This window comes from Bombus bifarius, unplaced genomic scaffold, assembly GCF_011952205.1.
Source record: "Bombus bifarius isolate JDL3187 unplaced genomic scaffold, Bbif_JDL3187 scf7180000007973, whole genome shotgun sequence".
Classification (NCBI taxonomy): domain Eukaryota; kingdom Metazoa; phylum Arthropoda; class Insecta; order Hymenoptera; family Apidae; genus Bombus; species Bombus bifarius.
Genome location: NW_022884359.1, coordinates 7,129,557 through 7,150,886, shown reverse-complemented (window position 1 = coordinate 7,150,886; position 21,330 = coordinate 7,129,557). Strand labels below are relative to the sequence as shown.

The following is a 21,330-nucleotide window of genomic DNA, read 5'->3' as shown; positions in this document are numbered from 1 at the left end:
GCAGTATCATACTTCGGGGAATAACATCTATTTCCTTATTGTTATATTTATCACTTAATTATGACATGCATCATGGGGAAAAGAATGCGATATAGAGTGAAAAAGGGAGCAGTAAGTACGTGCTCGATTTTATTAGAATCGTGGTAATAATAGCGTTTTTCCCACATATGATTTCAGATTTAATATTTTAAGATCTATATATAACACGGTTGCAAGCGATAGACATACGAGTACACTGTGGTTCAAGAGTATGTGAACACCAATTTTATTTTCATTTTACTTTCCTTTTAAAGAACCCAATCAAAATTAAACAAAAATTAATAATTTTGAACCAATATTCGAAATTTATTTTTATATCACTTTTTTTTTTAAAGAACGCACTCAAAATTAAATTAAACTCCATAATGTCATAATAACGCTTGAAACGAGAACTAATTTCAAAAATAAAATAATCACAAATACAAATAGTAATCACTCTTTTGTCAATTTTCTTCCAAATTACGAAACATCCTATGTAACATCATATTTTCGTTCTACTTTCATTAAAATGAACAATATAAACTCTTGATTTCAAAGTGACGGTAAAAATTCAAATCCTATAATTCGACGAAGTATGATGGATATACTTAATTGAAGTCTTCGAGGGAAGGAAATTTTTTAAGAGACCTTAATGTACCAGAGGAACTTCTACAAGTCCTATTTCCGATGACTTACAGACTCAGTGCACAGTGTAATTTGTATAAGCAAACGTTTTTTAAGCAAATCGAAATCGGGGAATCCACCATCGGAGCTGGTGGGAAGTCATGAGTGCCCCTACTCCGAGTAGAACAGCTTGCGACCAACTACATACTATATAGTACTTCCATTTGGAGAACATTCACGTACTTATTGTGAGTGTGGCTCGAGCTCAGTTCTACAGTTTTGCGCGCGCTATTCACACGAGCCACATTGTACCCTAAACCCCGAACAGTCATAACAACATAAATGAAACTGTCGTATTTGAAAGTGAAAATGAAGTCTTTAATACTCATCGCGTAACGGTGCCATAAACTTTTACACTTGCTTCGAGTGAAACATTCAAAAAATCATAACGAATCCTGGAACGAATATGTTATGAGTACTGAGAAAATTATACACCACTTTCTATAACGATGTTAGCTATTTTTGAGAAGCTGAAACATCGTCGTAAGAAGTCGTCTAAACGTTTATCTTTTAAGTCAACCGAGGTTAGAAACATAGTGTTAGAATTTGAGAAAACAAAGGATAAGAAGAAGGCGTATAAAAATAAGTTTACGTCAACTGGAATTAAAACCAAAGTTTTCGGATATAGGAAAGCAAAGGATACAAAGTTTCGTAACAAAAAATATTTGCCTTCTAAGTCAAGCGAGATTGAAAACGGTGTTCCAAAGTATGAGAAAACAAAGGATTCTCGTCCTTATAATGAAAAATATTTGTCTCCTAAATCGAGTGAGATTAAAAACAGTGCTTTGAAATATGAGATAACAAAAGGCACAGAGGTGTATAATAAAGAATATTTGACAAATAAGAATTTATCGATTATGACTGACGACGAATCTGACTCATGTGTAGAAAATTCTTTTGTTGGGGTGAATTTAATGGAGAAGAAATCTGGCAAGGCTAATGATCTTTCGAGGAGAAGTTTAGACGAATATATAATTGTGAGTATCGAAGAAAAGCCTGCGACACTTATCACGAAGAATGTACATGATAATAGTGATTCAGAAAGCGTGAAGACGAGTATTGTCTCGGGGAAGAACTGCTGTACAGCATGTAACGATAGATGGTACAGGAGGTTCAAGCAACTAGTTTCGAGGACAAATAGGATTTCTCCTTGTGTGGTAACAGGGTGAGTGTAATTTACGAATATGGAAAATTTATTAATGATAAAATTTGTTAAGTGGTCAATTGTTAGATTATACTGGATTAGTAAGAAGAAATTTGTACGTTGAAAAATAAATTGATTTGAAATCTTTCTTTGGAGAAAATGCTGCAGAATAAAATTTTCTAATTGTACATATGCGTATATCATGCATGTCCCGTCAAAGTATTGTGAATTATGAAAGTAAATTCATATAAGGAAAGTACGATAACATTCGAAATCATGTTTCCACGTAGAACCATATGAATGAACCATGGCAACTTGGATGAACAAATTGCCTGATTATTACGTTCTCAGAATCGCATTAAGTATCAAATCGTATGCAAATCCACATGCCGTTTGTTTTCTCTTTTCTGGATGCATTCTTCCATAGTGGCTTAAATAACTCGATGAACGAGTAACAATTAAAATTTATGTATACGCATCGCAATCGATGAAACTGTTATCGATTTTGCTAATTTAAGGTTGAGGATGTTCGATGTCGGAAGCGAAACAAACGATATCAAAGTATTATACGCTTATAATACAGTATTATATCATATAGTATCATATCATACATTATATAGACATCATATGTCACTAAAGTACGTTTCGTCTAAATATTTCAAACAAAACTGAGCTAAAAAATATAGATTTAACAAATTTCCAAAACTCAATTCGAGTCGCAAATCTCTCTGATCTAGATAGTATCACGACATAGAATTGCTAATTCGTTATCAAACACGATGCACCTGACGACGAAATCGATTAACAGTGGCATCGAAGAGGCTACGGTCGTCGAGTCGATTGGATCGTTGGGTGGCCATCGTGTTTATCCACCGAATAGATAGAGAGCCACGGAGAAATCGACGGATGTGACTGACGATAATGCACTTCTCACGGTTAGAAGACACGGTGCACGTGGCAAGGGAGTTTAAAGACCCGCTGGAAAAGCCGGCAGCCGTTGTTTATGCAGGGAAACCAGCGTCGGTGAGTCATTCGAGTAAATGACAGCGTGGTGTAACGCTTGCGTGCCCACCATCGCACGAAACGATAGCCAAAACGATAGTTGAATAGATTGTACGTGGGGAATATTTAATTTTACATTCAATAGACAAGAGGTTTAAGGCAATCTGTTGTATAGGTTTAACAAAGAAGTAGGTTTCTAAGACGATTTCGTCGATTTTGAAAATTAGTTACGTAATTTATTGTTAATAATCTATTAAGGACCAACATTGCATCAACGTTGACTATTGTTCGAATCGTTTTGAATAAATATTTATCTACGAAAATTATCCGGACAAATTCCTTTTGTTGGAACGACTATAATTGAACTCGGGATACGATAAGATAAAATTTTAAGAATAACTTTGATGAGATTAATTGTTGAGTGTGGCGTACTTCTAATTAAATTATATTGTGTTGTATTTCAGCGATTTTAAAAGAATTTCATTCTCATGTCGTTTTCTCGAAATCTGAGAATATACATCAAGTAGTATTATGTTCAAAAATAGCCATACTCGCTTATGCGTGTCGACAATACGAAACGTCGTTGCGCACAATAGTTTCTAATTACGTATTACCCAAGGGCCCTGTTCGAACTTCATTCAGCCCTAAGTACACGGTACGTGAGTCGAGTGGCTGTGTATGCGACAGGATCTTGCGCAGAACGTGCGTAATGGACTTCCTGCGTGCATCGAACCTGAACACGCCTGTCTCTGTATTCTGGCATTGGACGCGGCTTTTTCATCTTCCTGGAAACGACTATTTTCATGCTATACGTGGAACGTGAATCCTTGATCGACTGACTATCGATTCGATTGATTTATATAGTCCTTAGTGTCATTTCGAGAATAAAATGGCCAACCTCTTGTAAACAAGCATATTTTCACAATTTCCGTGAACAAAATTGTTTATATTCACGTCTAATATTTTTATTATTCTGAGCTTCCGAAACGTCTGCAAAAATGTTGGGACGCACATTAAAGTCTTTACTATACAAATAATTTTTCAATTAAACGTTCGAAAGGTTTCTCAAAAAAAATTAAAATTCGCTTCGAAGAAATTCACGAGTGGAATTTCACTGGGATCGTAAGAGATCCGCGTAATGTACGATAGGTTAGTGCATAGGTTAGTTCCTAATTCAGAATTTTCAGGTATTTACTCTGTCGACATAGACTTCGAAATTTGAATGAAATACTATTTATACAGATAGATCATTCTTCCTACAACGTTGCATATTTCTTCAGCGATTTGTGTCATCTTTAGATTTAAAAAAAAGGAAGTGATTAAGAAAAGATAATGATAATAGAGATATGAAAAGAGAGGAAAGACTAGATGCAACTTAATTCGCGGTTGTGAGGTTGTACTTCGATGTACGTTCATACACGCACAAGAAACACTCTCTATATTTGTTGCGATAAACATACGTAAAAATGTGAATAAAAGCTATTGATTATTGTAGATTCAGGAAAATATGAGTTACAAGAACATGTGAAATAAAATAAAAAGAATACTCATAGGTTAGGAAGAAGATATTAGATTTTGCGTGCATTTCTGCTGGCAGTTTGAACGATTGCGTTTGATAAATTTGAGTGTCATACAGAAAAAAGAACGTTTCATATCTTGGGAAACTATAGATGTCATGCATTTTTCTTGTAAATTGCTGAAAATTACTGTTACCTGCAAGTAAATAAATTATATAAGTTGGAAGATTAGAAGAAATAGTTATATAAACTTCTTGATCTATTGTATTTTAGGATTTATAGGGTCCTTAGCAAGTGTACGATGCCCGATATGAATGATACTAATTTCAAAAAATATATCTTGATAATTCATAAATTTCTTTTCTTTTACATTAGACAAATATTATATTATATATAATATTATTTACTAATAATATTTATATAGTTTATTTCATTCGTCTTGTCTATGAAATCTATAAAAATTATGAAATTAAAAATTTTTATTGAGAAGCTCGAAGATAACATTAAAAAATATAAAATTCGATTCTTTTAAATAACAATCCATAACACTTTGTAATAATTTAATTAAAATAATTAGTTAAAATAATAAATGGAGGGTAGGAAAATAAATTAACACAGATTTATCACAATAGAGATCCGAAGGATTTTATTTCGCACTTTTGTTTCACAAAGCTGTGTTAATATATATTAAGTACATTTAACAAATTGCCTGAAAATAAATTATGACTGAAATGAAATTCTACAATAATTTGTATTTACTACATTGGATAAATTTATTTATTATATTTATTTACAACTATTTTGAAGATTACATAGGATTTTTGTGGTTTATTCAGAATTAATAATTAAAAAGAGGATATTCACGTGAAATTAAATCGATAATTTTATCGTATTCAGAAAAATGCAACGATCCATGTTGACGGTTCCATTCGTCGTCAAATTCTAAAGAAGTTTCCTCACTCGCAATTGGTGCAAAACAGTATAAGGAAGAAACGAAGCCCATAGTTTCCATGAATATCATGACTAAAAGAAGATTATTAGCAAGAGAAGTCAGCATATCTTTATTGGTCGCGTTTCGATGTCTGGTTAGGTGATTCATTGATTTCATTAGACTATTCATAGAGCTGTCCACATCTTTTATTATCTCTGTAAATGAAACACTTATCTATATTACGTTCGTACTTCATGCTTAATAATATACTTTATATCTTCGTACAAAGTTTATAAAGGAAATTTCTATGTATTTAATGTTTGGCGAATAAAAGGGAAATTATCGGACCTACCATGACCCGAAAAATTTCTTATAATAAAATGAATAAAATATCTAATTCAACTGTAATGTAATATAAATCGTGGTAACCTGATTTAGGACGAGCTACAACACGCTCCCGGATATTTTCAGAATCCAAATCTTCGTCGCTATTCCACTCGACTTGCGATGTGCTCGTGTCTGACGAGCTCGTGTCTGACGAGCGCGGTTCCTTTCCACTGGAGCTTCCGCCGCTGTGGAGTTCCAGTAGCTTGGTCATCCAGTCCATCAGACTAGATAAAACCTTCACGTGGCTCTGCCAAGCTTCCTTAAAGGTATCTCTCATTCCCTCCGCGAAGAATTTTTCAAAATCGACCGCAGACCGGTGCATTTTATTTATCGCTCCGAACGTTCTTACCATCGCTCCCTTTTTGTATGATTTCAAAGCTTCCGAGATTTCACTGTGCCTGGTTGAAAAGCAGATATGTATAACTTTCACATTTCTAAATTTTTATAGAAATTGTTTAATTCCTTTTGATTATTAACCCTTCTAAAGGATTTTAGTTACACATACTAAAATTTAATTAAATCAACTTCAATCGTATAAAATTTAATCATACTAACTTCACCGCTGCCTTTTTGTTCTTACTCGCGGATTTTGAAAATCTACTTAGTTTCTTTTTGCCATCCTCGTAAATACCAAAGTATTGGCACAACTCATCGATAAATCTTTGTCCCCATTCGCTTTCCGACAATGTGTCGCTAAGATCACTAACAGCACGATGGAAAGAAGATCCTCTAGGTATCTTTCTGTCCAATATTCTTTCAAACACGTACTTCGTTTTCTTTTTAATTTTTCGTGGCATTCTTCGATCGGGTTTACAAGAGACCTCCGTTTCTCCATATTTATCTTCCATAGTTTTGCAATGACTCAATCTTCGAATCGCCCTTGTCCACGATTTCGCGTCAAAATTATGCATTTTCATATTCGATGATTGTTTCGAGCTGCTTAGGCATTCATCGAAGCGTTGCAATTCGCGAATGCACTCGTCGTAATCGATTCCCCTGTTTCTCGCCGTTGAAAGACAAAAGAAAATGTGCCAGGACTTTCGTCCTGGATGATTCTTTAGAACATTCGTTTGTGAGATGTTCTTTAAACTAGTTTCCAAAGTTTTAAGGGTGGTTTCCGGTGTATGTTTCATCAGATCGAGGATTGCTCGATTTAGACTGAAAGAAGATCTACGCTTCCTATTGTTCGTTATTTGCAGCAGACATTGCGATAGTCTGTCGCTAAATTCTGCTGCATCGTTCACTACGCCGAGGAATTTGAAGCCGTTAGCGTGTCTATTCAGTTGCTGGAACTGTGTGAATATTTTAGCTTATGAATTTTTGGAAGAGTTAATCGTAAAGATAGTACCGAAAAATTTCCTAGGAATCTTTAAAACTTGTATAATTGATTATCAGGTTGTTTGCTGATATACGTACATAGAATAAAAGGTTTCACATTTTTCAAGTTTTCGATAGTTTTCGAGTTTTAGTAATAAAAAGTAATAACATAGAATTAATTACATATTCTATACTCTGATGCAGTAATTTACCTTATTAACAGAATTTTAGTGTCATATTACTATATTAATTGTTCTAATTTATTATCAATTATATATTGATACATAAGTTCACCAATTAATTACTTGAAAGACAGAAATCTTTATCATTAAAAACATTGACTATACAACGTAAAGCACAATTAACAAGCAAAATACCTCGTTCAATTTTCTCATTTGCACAAACCTTACTTTCTCGGAAAGTCGTATTTCCTTCTCCAAGATACAAACCAGTTGATGATCTAATTTCATTAATCATGTTTCCTAAGTCTCGTATCACGTATATACTTTGCAGCAGCAACTCAGAGAACCAATCATCGGACAATGGATCCTGACTCGAACGTTTTTCGTATCGTTGAACGGTATTAATTAGTCCACAATCATTAGCGAATTGCATGAGCTTTTTCCTTATACTTTCACATACTTCTCGAATAGTTGATAGCAGACCATATGAATTAGACGATGTAGATCTTAACACAATCGGTTTGTCTATAGGCTCTGCTATTTTCGAAAAGAAGTTTCGTATCGTCCTTTCCAAACGATGCACTTGATTTGGATTAACTAACACAAAGGTATTTGGATCTGATCGAGTATCATTTGGAATTGGAGAATTGCTTCCAGTGGTATGTTTAGAAGTTGAAGAACATAAAATGAGGCCTGTGTGAAAATATAAGTCTCTCTTGAGAATCTTTCAATTTATGCAATTAGTTAAAAAATATGAATAACTGAGAAAGGAAAAGAATTCAGTTTTAGAGGCTTACCTAAGAATACGAGAAACGAAATTAGCTTGAAAATCATGGTGAAAATAATATACTCGTCTGTAACACTGCTCCTTCTTCGCTATTTTATATATACTTCGGTATATCTAACTTTCTCGTTCTCAAAATATCGAAGAAGACACATTTTTGATAACACGATATGAAATATTGCATCGTTCTGCTATTCTCAAGTGCATTACAGATTAAACTACCATATGTAAACCCTCATAAACGTCGCTTTACATCTGCAGTTTTTATGAATATCTAGTGAAATATTACCAAAGAAACGAAATAAATAGAGATAAGTAACAGAAAGCGAGACTTACAACGTTAAAAATAGGATCGAGGATACGTTGAGTAAAAAATTCAAGGACTTCTTTGCAGCTTCTTTTGGTTTCCTCCAACCACTACCAGCCAACAATACGATATACGCTCCCGTTCATAACTATTAGGCCACTTACAGGAAATGAAATAAACTCAATTCTATTTCTACTTATTAAATTCCTCGTGTAATTCTTGCAAATAATTTTTATAAATCTTTTGGACGTCATCCTGCATGAATGCAAAGTTATGATCGACTAAATCTTAATAATTTCAACCAACCATCAAAATTAGGAAGTGTCCTCGTACGAACCGTACTTTATAATGACAGTGTACTTTGTGGAAAAATACTCAGAGAAATACAGAAGACACTTAAGTAGCCAGCGATAAGAATAGAAGCCACAGGGAGGAAAAATTGGCAATTGTTAGACAAAGGATCATCGACTTCCGACAAAACAGATGTACCGCGATGCCAACGACATTCGACGAATTCGAAAATCATCTCAGTTACTTAAATCATCCTTGGCAACGATCTGTAAATTCTTTTGACACACCTGCCGTGTAAACAGCACGGTACCATTCTGATGACAATTCTCGTTTCTGAACGTTGACTCACCGGTGCTATTTGAGAATCATGGCGCCATCAGGATTACCAGTACCGACCAGTTACCAAGATTCACATATCTCAGTTTCCACGGAACGATGTTCGTGTAAATCAGCGTTTCCTATCTCCGTGCGAGCTATCTTCGATTAAAGAATAATTGAACAGATAAGGAAGATTGTAAACGCGTCAGATAAGAAAGTAGAAGATCAAGGATAGTCGAGAAGTTATTGACGCGCGGTCTGTGAGCATCCGCCATCTGGTGGCTGGAGAGGAAGCAACAGTGAATGGAAAATGTCAAGGCGTGTTATTCACGGCAGTGTTGACTGCTTCGAGCTGACCTACCGGTGTTAACTTGTTGTTCGCCGGAATTTCTGACGATACTCGTTGAACATTGCGTGATTTTAGCAATGAGCGACCCGTGGCTCTTGCTCGAGCTATAGAAGTGACGTTTCATCGACGAGAGAAAGTTAATTTGGTCTATTAAAGAACGTGTAGGAGGATGTTATGAATTTCATTTGGGCGTAAAGAACATACCTGCCAGAATGGACGAGGAGACGATGTGGAAAGATTTCTATCACAAGATTGTTGTGGAGAAGGAAACGAAGGAAAAGGAGGAGCAAGAAAAATCGGAACACGAAACAAGGTAGAGAGAGAAAGAGAGAGAGAGAGAGAGAGAGAAAGAGAGGAACCTCTGCAGTAGACAATTAATAGACTGGAAACCATAACTTTCATTTTCTTGTTTACGTGTGTTAGTCTTTAACATATCGTTTGCGCTATTAACAGAGAAATGGGACTGTGCTCGTGGAATATATGTAATCATAAACATGTTAATAATTAATCTTACACGCTTATAAGGATTAATGCAGTAACGTACAAACATTTCACTTTATATTGCAAAAGTAATATTTTAAAGAATTGTAACTAATATTACATAATCACATAATAGTTTTTACATGTACTGTTATTTGCTAGCGTTTACTTGCCATCCTGTAATGCAGTTAACATTAATTGTTAGCTGAGATTTGTTTAGTTTTTAGTTATTAACTAAAATTAGTAGATCTGTAGTCGCATACAAACGTAGATTAGTTCTTTTAATAGAATTAGTCATGCTGCAAAATAAATTTCTATTAATTCTAATTTATGCGACTGGAGTTATTTGATTTAACTTTTCAAATCCAAAGCGAAACAGTAAGCTTCTTCAGTATCATTTCCAAAAATGGACAGGTGTCGTTCAGTAACCAATCGCTTTCGTAGAAATTATAACTCTCCAAAATAAGGCAACTTCAAAGAGGAATTTTGTTCGATCACAAGCATTCAAATGCAAATACTTCTCGCTTAAACGGAGTCTGTAGCACGTCGATCTTATGACTCAGAATGATTGCCAATGCAAAATGTAATAGATAAAAATGAATCAGGTGACATAAACGGCGGAAAGAGTCGCTTAACTTGTTTCTGTTTCTCATGCACTTTTCTCCACGTTTTATCGTTTTCGAGAAAAGTTCAGTGTTAAAAGTTAACGTATTCGTCGATGTTTTCACGATGGAATACCACGTGTTCGTCTGTGATGAGTCGTTGTTGCAGCGGTCTCGTTCCAGAACAGACGCTCGTTGCGTTTTACTCGTTGGCACGTTGGAATGACGATCTGAAACTCTCGTATGTACCACATACGCGCGATCTATTATTAAAACCAGACTAACGCGCGTTGTCCGGAACATCTGTAGAGGAATTGTTTCTCCAGGTCGCGCGAACGAGCGTAACGAGCCACTGGGATCCGTGACTCAAGGTCGACGTTTCGCGATTTATTGCCAACGTAATTTAAGGTATCGCGATAATCGCAGTGACAAAATATTAATTGCATCATAGAGATATGCAAAGTATGATTGCAATGGCAAGTGCGACAATTGTAACGGAGAAATATTAATTGCGATACGCTAATGGCGATTGCAATGCAAATTTGACGGTACAAATTTGTTGCAAGATTGGGGTAATCCATATGGAATTCGTTTTTAATTGCAGACGTTGAACGCGTTAAATAGGAAGTTTTACATAAAAAAAAAACAGACAACTTAAAATTACAGTATCTTTTAACGAAGAATCTATCGAAATACAAAAAAAATTGAGAATTACAATTGACCAGAGATTTATTAATATAGATGCAATTGAGAAAATGATTCGAAATTTTTGGACGTCATTTGGATTTCATTACGTGTATAAGAAAGCGTCTTTGTTTATATCAAGCGGCATCTATAAATATGCCAGACAGAAGAGTTGGTCATCCGTTGATGTCACACGAGGAAAAACAGTTTGCACAAAAGTAAAATGCAAAGGAGGTTTCATCCTACTCATACAAATACTCTACGAAGTATAGCGTGTAAACTATATAACGAGACTGTCGTATTCCACACGATCTCCTTAAACAGAAAAGAAGCAATGTGCAGACATACGTGTTAATTAATTCTTTCATGATGTCTCAACTATTGCATTGCCGTCGATGACAGAAGCTCTACGAGACGACTAAAGTGGCTACTACAATCTGTTCAGGAACCATTAAACGTGTATATAAAACGTTACGAACGAATACCATTAATTCTTCTTATCATTTACAAATATTTAGTAAAATCTAAATATACATGACTCTTGTGGAAACCAATGATAAAGGCAAGAAAACTAAAAAATAGGCTAATAGGAAACGTATGTAGCAATAAAGAACAGACAAATTTTAGACGTAGAATCGTTTTAACAGAATTAAAAAGATAAATTAATATAAAATATACTAATAGACAAAAGCATAGACACAGTGTATATACACGTTATAACTACATATATCGTCCATCTCCAAAAAAATAATTTTACACGTTGTTCACTTGTAATTACAATTACTGAAAAAATATAAAAATATACATGTATATTCTTTTTAAAAGCCAACGACGAATAGCAAAATTACATTTCTAACAAATTAATACGAAATAGACGTAGTAGGAAAAGTCAGTATAAAGTGAGAAACAATACACATACGATCTTACACCAAGAATATACAAATGCTATAAATTACTAGCTTACCCATTTTCAAAAAACCATTTCTCACGATCATGCGTTTAATTAATAAAAAAGACGTAACACTATACGATTTTCCAATTATGAAATGTTCATAATCAACAATAGCGAAGTGAGTTAATTAACTGCAATTGCCGGTGTTACTACGTATCTAGTCAGCAGAAATCGCGATGCTTTTTCCCATAGGTCAACGATATACCAATGTCGGTGAAGACGTCATCCTGACTACCCCGGGAATTCCTTGTTTCCGTGGCGGATACGCAACTGTGCAGAACGTTAAATCATCAGCGCGTAGGTGAACGTCCCACGGGAAATTAACGTTTAAAAACAGGTTACAGGATAAAGGAAAATATTGATAAGCTTGAAGGCGTACGAATATAATTTTGATACTTTTTTGAAAATAATACAATGACCATTTTTCGTTTGCATTTGTCCTCGAAAATTACAACGTGTACATGGTCACGCGAAATCACATAAATAGTCGGACATAGAAGTTAACGCGAAGCGGATCGAGTCCGCTCGAATTTTGTAACGATAGGGACCACTGAAGGCCGTTCGTGACTTACATCACTGAGGACCTTGTGCTTCTTGCTCGCAAGACAACAACGTTGCGTTACAGTCGTATATCTGTAAAAGATTACGTAAAATTACAATATATACATGGTGTCTCGTCTAAGTATATTCTCTGAATAGATTAAACGTTTATTTTCTGAAACTTTTGAGAACAAATATCCAACATTAAAACATTGTATGCAATTATTAATACATTCTCAGTTTGTATTTTGTTAAATATAGGGAACAAAGAACTAATTAAGTTCGATAATATTATGTACTTCTTAAACCATTGAAACTGATTCAAATGAAACACGCTGTATGTACGCTGTATATGTATATTAATGCAAATACACATATATCAGATGCAAAATCATCCATAATTATTCGAGAGACGAAGAAAGAGAGAATTATTATAAAAATAAGATATCTTACGAATGTTAGAATACACGTTCCTTTATGAGAATGGTTAATATTGCTCCTATTTTACGTTGCAATTGTACGTGCCTTAAATCCAAACTATTTAAGCAACGTACGTTAAATTCTGAAACCGTCCAAAATGGTAAGTTCGAATTGAATCAGAAATAATTATGAGCAACAGCTTAAATAATTACAGCCGAATATTTGGCGTAATTATCGAATACTTTTCTTTATTTTGAAATTGTCTACATTTCGTACAATTCATTATTTAATCATTTTTACAATAATTTTGGAATGAATTATTTAAAAAATGATTATTAGATTGCATTAGTATTACTTTATGACACAGGATTTTAGTTGCATATAGTTTTCCAGAATGTTACTATAAAGCGTAGCTAATTGAACTATAATTTATGCTTCACGCTGATATTTTCCATATCCTGTATGCTGAAAGCAAAAGACTGCAATTTACCATGATAGTAATCTCGTTGAAGCATATCTTTAATATTTTGATGTATGTATATTATAATGATATACAGATTCAGTTATTTTTTTCGTATCCTGTTTTAAAAAATATATTCCCTTCGTGTAGTCAAGTTAATCCACGAGTCAATCCACATAAAGTCTATTAATAATTTAAAAAAGAAACCTCAAAGTTTCTAAAAATATACATCACCGAGGAAAATAATTAAAGAGCATAGTATAAAGAGCAAGAAAGTATTTTTGTTCCACTTAAAAAATACCTTTTAAGCAGATTTTTTAATTCTTCGATATTTCAAAACTGTTATGTAACTCAGGACATTTAACAACTCAGTGCATATTTTAGCACACGATAATTATCGTAGGTCGAACAAGTTGTGCTATCATCGTTTTCTATGTGGTCATTTAAAGAACAAAAAATTTGCAAGTTATAAATGGTAATCGGTACCCGATATACTCGCTCCAATCAAGCGATTACAAAGCGTAAAAACAAAAGCAAAAAGTAGAAACGTGTTTGGAGAGCCAATCCGCGATAGTGTACCAAGACGAAGAATGTAGTTCGGTGAATCATGTCTCTTCGGTCAAGTTAAAAATAAAAGAGGCTAGTTGGAAGCAAGATGTACCGTAAAATAAAGATGTTAGAAATACCGTAAGAGCATGTGGTTTTCCTTTCCCTGCTACGCGAAAGCTTGAAAAAAGGGGAAATGTGTGCGTGTGTGATTTCGCCCATTTTACAACATAAATATTTTATCATTTTACGCCATTAGTATTTTGATATTACATTACATTAAAAATATTATTGACATGTAAAGGAGTGTGAAAATTTCCTTAATTTTCATATCTTTCAAATTACAAGAGTTTCTTTAATTTTAATGATCTTTAAATTGCTAAATTTTCTTACATATTATCATATTTTAAGATGAATAACTGTTCTTAATTTCGTTATCTTCTAACAAGGCTTATTCAGTGACAAAACAGAAATTTATAGAAAATCCAGAATAGTTTGCAATTAAATGCAATGACTGGGAATTGGAACAAAAGAGCACCTTGAAATTGCAAACAAAGTTCCAGAGAATCTACAGCTTCTACGATACACATGCATTTATTATCTTTTTTATTGATCCAGAAGTAAACGTGAATCATGCATATACCGATATTTCCAGTAGAGTATTTATTGCGCAAGTAGAGTCTGTGAATTGGTACAGGGAAGGTAATAAGCGGGGAAGTTCTGATTTTATTAATTATTCTCGAGAAGAGCTGATCGTATTCCAGCTAAACAATCGAGAAATTACCATGTATGTTGTTACAATATATCGTGAAAGTAGTTTCATTGTTAGGAATCGTTGTATCGTATCGAAATAATGAGCAAAGCGGTGACAGTAATTAAAATGATTGAAACTCGCATTGCTTCGTTTTCTCGATGAACGAGAAATAGTTGGTTAGTCACATTATTATCAATTACTTTCATAAACAGCACATTTCAAAAGTATAATATAAAGGCATCTAATTTTCTTATTTCATTCAATTTCATTGGACAGCAATTTTAGTATAATAATTTTAATAATTTTCTCGCAATAGCAAAGTACCAAAAAATTGTTAGCAGATATACTAAACCAAACTTTATTCTCTATTCGCTAGTAATTAATTATATTTACGAAATTCTACTACTTAACTACAAACTGTAGATCAGTTACACTATAATTTTAGTAGAATAATATTATTAATGTTTCAATAATATAAAAGTTCCTAAAATCGTTAAAAGATATGATAAATTAAACATTATTTTTTATTCCCTGCCAATTATATTTATCAAACTCTACAATTCTCCAGTTCTACGATGCTACGATACGGTTCTTGAGCTATAAAATATACGTAACAAGAGATGCAATAATGATACCTGACGCGCTTGAATTATGGGAAAGTTTGATGTACCATTGATGTTGATATTGCACGATATCTACTTCCTTCTTCTCTGGTTCGCCTGAAGTCCTCCGGCAGTTTGTTGTCAGACATGCTCCGACTGACACATTTTACATCGACGTCTCATTCTCCTGCAAGTATACCGTTCTACTAATAGCAGGTCTAACAGTGAAGTGAGCATTTATCATACATTATGATAAATTAACCGCGCAGATCAGTCAAATATTACGTGCAGTGAGGTTTAACAAATATTACTATAAAAAATCACAGAATTATTAAAACATTTATGTTTATTCTTCGGTGAAGGGTTTCAGGATATTTTTCTGGAAATTACGTTTGACGATTATCATAATTATATAATTTTCAATAAAATTCTATAATTTAAAATAAAATAATTCTGAATTTCAATTTTATGGTTAATAATTAAATAATTTCGAATATAATTTTATGAGTAAAAATTAAATAATTTCAAATATAAATTTAAATTGTGAAATTAACTGTTTAACAAAGTGAGATATAATATTATAGAATACAAAAATTTGTGGAGCAGGAAATATAAATATTCATTTGCAAAAAAAGGAAATAAGAATGTAAGTACATTATCAAATATCATTGGACGCACAGTCTGATCAAATCTACTTTCCGTATGCACAACCATGATACGAATTTATCTGTCTTCCAATTATGACTCTTCGATAATTCCTTAACGGCACAGAAACCATTGAGAAATGATACACAGAAGCATAAACACTTGGATAAATTATTTCATAAAAGTAAAATTATTTCCTAAGAAACAGTTTATTTCACATATTGATTGGTTTCTAACTAAATCAAATACAGACTCTCGTAAAATAATTAGTATGCCTGTGTTGGATCGATTTTTCAATTATTTCAAATGGGAATTGCTCATAACTATCAGACATATAAAAATTGTCAACCAGTCAGCCAAAAACAATTAGAGCGTTTCGTGAATCGTCAGTGTTATTTCGTGAAGCACGTGTGAAATGGAGAATTTGTGTTTTTCTTCCGAAGGAGAGAGAGTCGAAAAATGGCGCACTTCCAAAAGCTGGACGAGACGCATCCTTACTACGCGATCGCCGCGGCTCGAATGTCGCAAAAACCGGAAACGAAACCGGTCACCGTAGGCAGATTCTATTGGAAATTCGCTGCGTTCAACTTCATTCATAAAAGGTGAATTGTGTTGTTCGTTGCTTAAGTAACGGGAGTGTACTATGCGACAGAGCTGTATACTTTCTCTTTTCAATTGCGAAATTTTACAAAAATTTACTTACATGCTTTTTCTTAGAAAAATTCTGAAACATATACGTACACACCATTGGCCAAATATCGAATCATTAATATTCCATAAAATTTAAGAAGTTAGGATATAATTATTTATTTGAAGTCGTAGTCACTTTTTATGTCCAGCTCTGAAGTATAGTCTGCTAAATGGACTCTACTTGATTTATATAGTAGAATTCAGCGTAGTTGCTTTCCAAAATATGTTTGAACGCTGCAAGGTTTCATTGTTTTTCTATGAAACTTGTGACTTATCTATAAGTCATAATCGCATGACTATGACTGATAGTATGCATATTTATCTTTCTTGAGTTATACGATTATTGATTTTCCGATAATGCTTATTTACGTGGGTACGAAACACATTAAATATCAATAAGTCCTATAATATGATTTTCACGAGGTATTAGGTTATTCTATAAACGGTGCAATTTTTCTGTTAGATATAAGTTATAATATTTACGAAAACACGAATTCTTCATAAATTGCCAAAGAATAATAAAATAATTTTTTACGAAGAAGAATAAAGAATGTAAACGTTCACATTGGCCGTGAAAATGAGCTATTATGCAGTCGGTGGTTTCAAATAGCTCGTTTTTCAGTACACTTAGCGAAATCGGTCGGAGACGAAGAAAACAGGAGTTGCTTCGCATCACAATTAACGTGGCATTAAATAAGACATTTGCTTTCATCATTCACCACTAGCTTCTTGCAACTTATTCTTAATATTCCACCTATTAACCGCAACGTTTTCCTTTAAATTATCACGCAATATTTTAAACGATCAACGCAAACATAGCATTTGCTTCAATGGAACATTGATCCTTTATACTTCACTAGCGCCACTAAATTGATACAGTAAAACTTTCATCCGATTTCTTTTTCACCCGTGAAAATTGAAAAAATGAAAGAAAGCTATTATTTAATACAAAAAATTTACAAAAATTCATAATTTCTTTTATACGAAATTTTTTCTGACTTTAATCGACGCTACTATAAAATTATGTTGATCGATGCAACAAAAAATTCTCAGAGTAAAAAGGATTGATATAAATGTTTAGATACAATTTTTAGTATTATCTTCTACAATTAATTTCCTTGTTTCCTAATACGTATGTACAGAATACAAGAGACCGACGGCGGTTTCTTCGAAAATCTTGGAACATTATTGGCTGAGAAGGTTCGGGCACAGGAACAGGAGGAAGGACCGCTTCCAAAGAAGAAAGATGAGGTTCAGGAAACGGGAGAGGAAGAGGACAATTTCAGTGAAGAAGGTAGTATCGAGGAGCCTGTCGATGCACTTTTGGAGACTGACAGCGACAGGGACGAAAATGAGCATGCCACGAATTTCTTAGCCGAATCTATGGGATGGAACGTGAGTTATATACCACTTTTATTTTTTTCAGTGTATTTTAAGTTACCGGATATTATTTATTATCAATTTGTTTTTTTACTATGATCATTGATACGAGATACATTTCTATCGAATTTTTAGACAAATTTAAATTGTCACTATATATGACAATTTTGTTAAAAGATTCTAATTATTCCTGCCGAACTTTTTGAAAAATTTCTATTGCATTTCGCCGTATTTAAAATTATCGACAGTTCTCTATTATTATTTTATTTTGAATGATAAGATTTAAGATCATTGTATTTCAAAGATGCTACAAAATATACATTTTAAGACAATTGACGCGCGTTTCTATCGAAGTTTCCTGAAGAATCGTGTGCAACCCAAAGAAACGTTGTTCCTCTCTTCACTCAAGATTCGATTATTTAATCAACACATAAAATCGCTTAATGTTTCTTCTAATTCCTCCAAGAAATTTTATCGAGTCTTCTAATTTTCAGAATTTCATTTGCTTCGAAATCTCCGACTTTGAAAACATACGTAACCACAGTGTACTCTTCCTACTTGCGAATCGGCCATAAAATCTTTCATTTTTTCGTTTGTCCGTCTGTTGATTTAAATGGCGGATGTTAAATGTCCGCCACATCTCGAAGTTCGAGTGTTTCTTTTCTTGGCTTGCTGAAATTTCGAGAGCCACCGGATAACTCGAAATATCAATGACTTCCGCGAATGGAACGCTCGACGCCTCATCGAACCGCTTAAAATACTCTGATAGACTTATCTACGCCAATACGAATACGAGTGGTCTGTTTATCGTTATTTGCTTGGTTTATAGAATGCTCTGTGGGAAGTTATGGGAAACAGATGGAGAAAAGTCGTGGGAAAGTATCTTGAAATAATGATCAAATATAATGTATACATAGTGAAGAGCATCGTAACCTGATGGTATTAATCTTGGATTTAATTTTCGATTTAATTTACTGATAAGCAATTAATCCCTAAAACAAATTTTAATTACATGGTTCGGGAAGTAATCTGTTCTGCTAAAATTTTTTTTCGTTTAACTTAAAATATTATGTTTAATAAAAAATTGAACCCTGAAGCGAATTCCAATCCAAGATTACTTGACAAATAGAGCTTTAGACTAATAAATAATAGATCTGAGAAATAGAAATAGATTATTTAATTTAAAAAACTTAATTCTTAACATGGATTTCAATCAGATTATTCTCGATAGGTAACATTTTGCTTAAATTAGTTTTGTTGCCTTTGTGTGATAGAATTTTTGCAAATTTCCCTCTAAAAAATCAAATTTTTCAAAGAACCGAATTTCTGTTTTTTCAATTTTTTTTTTCAATCTTCGTCCTATAGTTACAATGTTTAAAGTATTATAATCAAATATTCTATAACTACGTTCGAATATCATTGTATTCTTTATTTATCTCGATATTGGATATTGATGACTGAATCATGCCGCCGGCATATTGCATCGTAGGGTGGTAACAAGACGATATTGATCCCACAAAGGCCCCAGTTCGAATCGAATGTCCGAACAAGTTACGTGTCCTGGCACGAGCAACATTTTGGTCGCCTGAAAATGTGGTAACTTTCAGGTTACCTGAAATATTAGCGCACCCTCGATTATATCTCAATTTTCGTGTTGAGAATAATGCGACTGGGGATATACGACTGGCCAGTTTCCCTTCGGCTCGACGAGAAATATGTGAGTACTATAACGTTCTTATGAAGGTAGTAGAGTTGTTTCAACTTGTAGTACTCCATAGAATACATTTTATTATATCATTTTTACTTTTAGTTGAACAATTATTAGAATTAACTTCATTTTATCCTGTTTTTTATTTTGGACTCTAGCGACTTATTATGTTTTATCTCCACCCTTTTGTTAGTTTTACTATGGTGTGTAAAAGTTTTTGTTACAAATGCTTGTATCTGTATTCAATAGTATTTTTATGCCATAATAATTTTTACGTATCTCTTAATTCGCAATTTAGTCCGTAATTGCTGAAGGATCGTGTCTATCCAATTTATGAAAGGACAGACTATGAGATTTATTTCACGGATTCCGCTACATGAATCTTTCAGTGACATTGCTATACATATTTTCTTAATTAGGGCTTTATAATATACTGTTTCACGTATTCCCTAATTTTCTTCTTGAACTCGATCCAATTTCAAAGGATCAATTCATCGAATCATTAACACGGATTTGGATTGGCCGAATTTGAAAAAAATATCAGAATTCCTCCAGAAGCATTGATAATTTCTGCAATAAATAATTCGCATAGTCCATTCATGAAAATTTCTTCAGTTTCTTCGACAAGTTTTCCTTAATAGTTTTCCCCAATATTCCATAATTTTTCTCGTATTCTTCCAACTTCCAGCAATTTTTGAACTTTTTCCTAACTTTTCGTAATATTTTTTACTTTCTCCTAAAATTTTCCGTAAAATATTTATATATAGTCTGCTGAACATTATATACAGTCTACTACAATTATCCTTCTCTAATTTTATCCCGTACCGTAGTAAAATAACTTTCTGATTCTACCGATGTTATTTAAGAAATGTTATCTAAGAAAATGTTATCTAAATGTATAATCATTTTAATCGTTCGATTCCCGACAAAATCATCCGAAATAGAAGATCAAAGGGAAAGAACAGGTAACGTGAATGATTGCGTAATATTATTTCACCGATAGAATGGAACGGTAGTACAACCGGTAGGGTGTTATCCTCTAAGCTCAATTAACAGTTAAGCTCAATTTGAAACGCGACTCTGGTTTTGTAGCGTAGCCAGCGTGTGACGCTAGTTGAATCGTCGACGTTGTCGACGACGACTCCGATCTGTCCGTCCATCTATTCCTGGCAGTGTGCTACTCGCCTTCGTCAGGCTCCTTTCTAGCTGACGAGCTACCACGATTGTCCTGTCCGTGTACTTCCGTCTGGAGCTACCACCACGGAAGTCCTGGATGCCTCTATTTGAAAAGTGTAACACAAAATGATCAAACATTATAAGGACGTATCGTAATCTGCCAATAGAGTAAAACGTGTGTAAAAAATAATGAAAGAAACTGTGGTGTGGACTTTGTATCGTCTCAGTGTGTGGAAAAGTACTCCGAAATGAAATATCCAAAATTCTGCCCCTCTTCTCGCTTCTAAATTAATTTCATACCTTGATTGAAATTTTAAATAAATATAAATAAATAAACATTTAAATAAGAATTATTGAAATTATCGTTCGATCGGTGTGAAACGCGCGGTGATAGAAATTTGTCAGGTAACAGGAAGCAATGGGATCAAAGGTATGTAACGTTGATGGGACTTGTTGAGGG

At 33.6% G+C, this 21,330-nt stretch overlaps 2 protein-coding genes across 8 annotated transcripts in view; one reads left to right on the top strand and one right to left on the bottom strand.

The window, feature by feature from the left end:
- Positions 1 to 1,136: 1,136 nt before the first annotated feature.
- Positions 1,137 to 21,330, top strand: part of LOC117215442 (protein unc-13 homolog 4B) — a 37,225-nt gene continuing 17,031 nt past the window's right edge. For 2 of the 7 annotated variants that reach the window (XM_033461823.1, XM_033461821.1), the window contains exons 1-2: positions 1,137 to 1,867; positions 17,749 to 18,001. In XM_033461823.1, coding sequence (XP_033317714.1) covers positions 1,152 to 1,867; positions 17,749 to 18,001 — 969 coding nt within the window. In that variant the 5' untranslated portion in view covers positions 1,137 to 1,151. Of the gene's footprint in view, positions 1,868 to 9,237; positions 9,545 to 15,354; positions 15,501 to 16,359; positions 16,519 to 17,748; positions 18,002 to 20,902; positions 21,301 to 21,330 lie in introns of those variants that run through there. The other 5 variants (XM_033461844.1, XM_033461836.1, XM_033461825.1 and 2 more) reach the window with 4 other exon arrangements.
- LOC117215494 lies at positions 5,204 to 8,129 on the bottom strand. The gene is made up of 5 exons (XM_033461858.1): positions 7,980 to 8,129; positions 7,406 to 7,875; positions 6,239 to 6,975; positions 5,726 to 6,081; positions 5,204 to 5,511 (listed from the first exon to the last, which is right to left on the bottom strand). The coding sequence occupies exons 1-5, from the start codon at positions 8,014 to 8,016 to the stop codon at positions 5,204 to 5,206; spliced, it is 1,908 nt and encodes a 635-aa protein (XP_033317749.1). The 5' UTR covers positions 8,017 to 8,129.

Excerpts from the sequence above, each read along its gene's own strand:
- LOC117215494 (XM_033461858.1), bottom strand. The coding sequence starts at position 8,016 with ATGATTTTCAAGCTAATTTCGTTTCTCGTATTCTTAG. Across the intron at positions 7,876-7,979 it reads TTCGTTTCTCGTATTCTTAG|GCCTCATTTTATGTTCTTCA; the intron begins GTAAGCCTCTAA and ends ATTTTCACACAG. Across the intron at positions 5,512-5,725 it reads TGTAGCTCGTCCTAAATCAG|AGATAATAAAAGATGTGGAC; the intron begins GTTACCACGATT and ends TTTCATTTACAG.